The sequence below is a fragment of the Spermophilus citellus genome (assembly GCF_964194105.1).
Source record: "Spermophilus citellus genome assembly, chromosome: 4".
NCBI lineage: Eukaryota > Metazoa > Chordata > Mammalia > Rodentia > Sciuridae > Spermophilus > Spermophilus citellus.
In genome coordinates this window covers 12,143,126-12,147,650 of record NC_138185.1, presented here as the reverse complement: position 1 = coordinate 12,147,650, position 4,525 = coordinate 12,143,126, and the positions used below count along the sequence as shown (strand labels likewise).

At 49.1% G+C, this 4,525-nt stretch overlaps 1 protein-coding gene across 1 annotated transcript; it reads right to left on the bottom strand.

Moving 5' to 3' along the window:
* Positions 1–775: 775 nt before the first annotated feature.
* MC3R (melanocortin 3 receptor) lies at positions 776–1,744 on the bottom strand (the record flags this gene model as incomplete). The annotated part of the gene is made up of 1 exon (XM_081292271.1): positions 776–1,744. One exon carries the CDS (start codon positions 1,742–1,744, stop codon positions 776–778), a length of 969 nt encoding a protein of 322 aa, XP_081148397.1.
* Positions 1,745–4,525: the final 2,781 nt, after the last annotated feature.

The window sequence follows — 4,525 nt, the reverse complement described above, 5'->3', positions numbered from 1 at the left end:
AAGGAATAATAATCATGATTTTTAAAGAGTAATACATTCCTTACAAGGCAGGTGGCAAAATACAAGAACAACGGGCATATTCTGAGTGTCCACAGCTTTTTCTCTTTCAGTAGAGTTTGGAGGCGACCTCTGATTTAATGCATGAACACCTGACAGTCACAGCACCCCAGCGGGAGCAGGGATAGCAGTGGGCTACCTCTCCATGCTATTTGGGGGTGCGGCTGCGGTGGGGCGAGGGCAAGGAGAAGGAAACAGCATCACCTTGTGTCTTTCACAGTTAATTGTTTTTAGACGACGATTTCACTACACAGAGTAGTGGAGTAGGAACTAGGTCTCTAATGGAGTAAGGGAGAGCTCTGTGTGTGTGGCTGACAGCTGGAGGTTAAAGCTGTTAACAGTGAGAGATTCGAGCCTCTTCCTGCTCAGGAGAAGCCCCCAGGCTGGTTGGCTTGGGCACAAAGACCTGGGTGTGAAGCAGGTGATCAGCAGGCATTAGGAGCCCTGGGCACACAGGAGTGAACGCAAGCAGCACCCAGAGCAGCAGAGATGGTGTGGGAAACCAGACTGTGACTTACCCACAGAGGTCCTTTCAGAGATCCCGTTGGATGCCATTTCCCTTTTAAAAGGTTGCGTGAACTTAAAGACAAGTGCAGGCTTGGCTGTTAGCACATTCTTACACCTTTCAAGGACTTTTTTTCCTTTCTAAGCATCTTGGTTGGTGGAGGGAGGTCCCAAAGTGGCTGTACTGGTGACCACTTCCACAGCCCTAGGCCATCTATCTCAAGTTCATGCTATTGCAGCCACAGAGAATCTCCTTGAAAGTGTTGCGCAGCTCCAGGCTCCGGAAGGCGTAAATGAGGGGGTCGATGATGGAGTTGCACATGATGAGGACCAGGTAGGTGTTGAAGTGGGCCGTGTAGCAGATACAGTAAGGGTTGGTGGGGCAGGTGATGATGAGGACCAGGTGCAGGAAGAAGGGGGCCCAGCAGAAGATGAACACTCCCAGCAGGATGGTGATGGTGACGGCCCCCTTCATGCAGGAGTGCTGCTGTGGGGCCACCCCGTCAGCAGGTGGCAGTGCCGCAATGCGCTTGACATGCAGCCGGGCAAAGAGGAACATGTGCACGTAGAGGGTGCCCATGAGAAGCACCATGGCGAAGAACATGGTGATGAGGCTCACGATGACCATCTTGCTCTCGGAGTAGATGATGAACACCACGCCGCAGACGCCGCAGCAGACCCAGATGCTCACGATCAGAGAGAGCGCCTTCCTCACGGTCATGATGCTGTGGTAGCGGAGCGCATAGAAGATGGTGACGTACCTGTCAACGGCAATGGCCAAGAGGTTGCAGATGGAGGCCACCAGGGAGATGCAGATCATGGAGTCGAAGATGTTGTCCATGTGTTGGATAAACCGGTCCTCAAAGGTCAGGTAGCTGCTGTTGATGATGGCGATCATGATGGTCTCCAAGGCATTGGACACACTCACCAGCATGTCGGCCACGGCCAGGCTGCAGAGGAAGAAGTACATGGGGGAGTGCAGGTTGCTGTTCCTGACCACAGCCAGGATGACCAGGATGTTTTCCAGCAGGCTGATGATGCCCAGACTCAGGAAGACCTCAGGCTTGATGAAGACCTGCTCACAGAACCCCCTGTGGCTCTGGTTGCTGGAAGGGGCCACGAGGCGCTCGGAGCCATTGGGCAGCCCCGGAGGAGCCCAGAGCAGGCAGCAGGAAGCGTTCATGGCAACAGACGGCTGATCCGAGCGAGCGGGGACTCCTGCAGGCTCCGAGGAAGCAGCTGCTGCTCACGGGAAAGGCAGCATCTCCCCCTAGATGTTTCTTTGGATACTTGTCCAGTCCAGACTCAGATTTTGTTCTCCCCAGAACAAAAGAAGAAAGAGAGGGACGGAGAGAGAAGTTAGTACGGGAACTTTTCTCTGTCTCTCCAGGAGCAGCAGCTTCGTGGCTCCTGGTCAGCCAGGCTTCTTTCTCTTTCCCTCTGACCCCCTCTCCGTCTCCTCTCACATCCCTACCTGGGAACTGAAAACCTGCCACTGGTTGCTACAGTTACGGCTCTATTCATAGCAAGACAGGGGATGTGGCACCTGTCGCTGGAAGTGAGGGGAGCCCTCCGGTTTTATGTGTCGCGGAGGGTGAACAACTCCTACTTAATCTTCAGTGCAGTGAAATGACCACTGAGCATCGGGCACCTGCCTGACTGACAGCAGGTCCCGACTCCAGGGCTTTGCAGGGAGCTGAAGAAGCGGGCTGATGCCCTCTGCAGGTCAGGCTGCGCACCTGCACAGACCGGCCAAGCATCCATGTGCTCACTCATTCATTTGCTTATTGGTTTTATTACTTTTTGAAAATAAGTACCCACCACATGTCAGGTTTCTATTGGGTTCAGGAATATAGTGGTGAGCAAGACAGTTGCTGTCCCTGTTTTCCCTGGACTCCGAGTCGGGTGCCAGAGATATCAGGCAATTGTGGGCCTAACTTGGAGAAGTGCAGGTTTAGTTTAAGGCCACCACAATAAAGCAAGTAGTACAATAAAGTGGGTCAAAAAATTCTTTAAAATTTCCCAAAGCATTTAAAAAACATGTTTACAATATGCTGTATTCTGTTAAGTGTGCATTATATTATAAAAAAAAGTACACATGCCTGATAATTGCTTGGGTTCTTGGCACTGGAAAAAACATGTGGTTTTTGAATGAAATATGCTAATGATCATCTGAGCCTTCAGGGAGGTGAAGGGTTTTTGGTGGTGGAGGGTCATGCCTTGATGTCCATTGTTGCTGACTGGTAGGAGTGGTGGTTGCTGAAGGCTGGGGTGTCTCTGGAAATTTCTTAAAATGAGATAATAATGAAGTTTTCTGCATCTATTTTTTTCTCCCTTTCATGAAAGATTTCTCTGCGTCATGCAATGCTGTTTGGTAGCATTTTACCAACAATAAAACTTCCTTTAAAATAGGAGTTGATTCTCTCAAACCCTGCTACTGCTTTAACAGCTAAGTTTATGTCTCCAGTATAGTTCAGTGTGGTGAACACTTGAGTCAGGGGAGACTGGGGGGCTGGGAAGGCAAATAAAAGGGGCTCTAACCTGATGGGAAAGAAAAGTTCCTGGAGGAAGGAACATCTAGATATTGGCTTCCATGTAGAAGAGGTGATTTGCAGTGTGGGGTGGGTGGTGGTGGGGGGCTGGGTTGAAGTAGGTAGGAGAGGGTTCCAGGAAGAGGGTGTGTGTGCCTGAAACTGGGGGGACTAGCCCCCTGGCCATGAAAGCCATCTGGGGAGTGTGGAGACCTACTGAATCAGTTACCCAGGGTTAGGATCTGGACAAGTGTGTGCTCAGTTTTTGGCAGGTGAGCAGGGACACAGCCAGGGCTGAGATCTATTGAAAAGGAAGCTTGGGGTTTCTGAGCTCTGAGAGTATTTTGCACTGGCCAGACTGTGGTCCTGGGAGACACGATTTCAGAAGTGAGGCCACAAAGGTTTTCTAGAAAGCCAAGAGGGGCTGGGTTCTGCAGGACAGCAGCAGCCCTGTGTACCGAGACTCCAGGACTGCACCCTAGAGTTGGTGGGGCTGAGGGAGGGACCAGGCAGGGCGGGGATGAGACGGGTGTGCTTCTGAGGAAAGCTCCTGCTTGCAGGGTGCAGATGGGTTGGAGGGGGATGATCCTGGAGCCAGAGTCCAGGGCACAGGGGGTGGGACAGGGAGTGTGAGCTGGTGAAGGCAGCCCTGGAGGGAGGACCTCAGGATCAGATGGGTGTGGGAATGTGGAGGAGGGAGCACCAGGGGATGGCCCTACTTCCTTCTTAAGTTGTGGGAAGGATGGGGATGATTTTAGCTGGAAAACGTACAAGGCAGAATTTAGCAATTGCTTTACTAATGTTGTGCTGTTCTTGGAAGTACAATTTAACATTTGGTTCATGTTTGATTTGGTTCTGCAGACAGATCATGAAAATTCACAAAACACAAGTCCTTTTGCCCCTATACACATACTCACAGAACTAGATGATAGATGGATTGTTATCCTGCTATGCTCTACCATCTTATACAAACCTATAAAGTCTTATAGGACATCTATACAAACCTATAAAGTCTTATAGGACACCTATAAAACTATAAATTTTATAGATATCCTAGATACAGGATGATGGGACATAATGGGCTAATCCATCTGGGATTTGTATGTGTGTGAAGTATAAGAAATATGCATGTGCAAGTAAAAAAAAAATAGAATACTATATAACCCTGGGGTGGAGAGGTCTTAAGATGGGCAATCCAAAATTTATCATGGAAAAAATAATCATGAACAAAGTGAAAAGACAAATAGGACAGAAACATTTCCATAGGCAAAGGTTATTTTCATTTATATACAGAGAATATTTTCATATTAATGAAGAAAAGATGAATTGCCTCTCAGAAAATCAGGCAAAGGGTATGAATAGTGATTCACTAAAAAAAGAAATGCAGATGGATGATAAACACATGGAAAGATGTCAAACCAGGAATCCAGGGA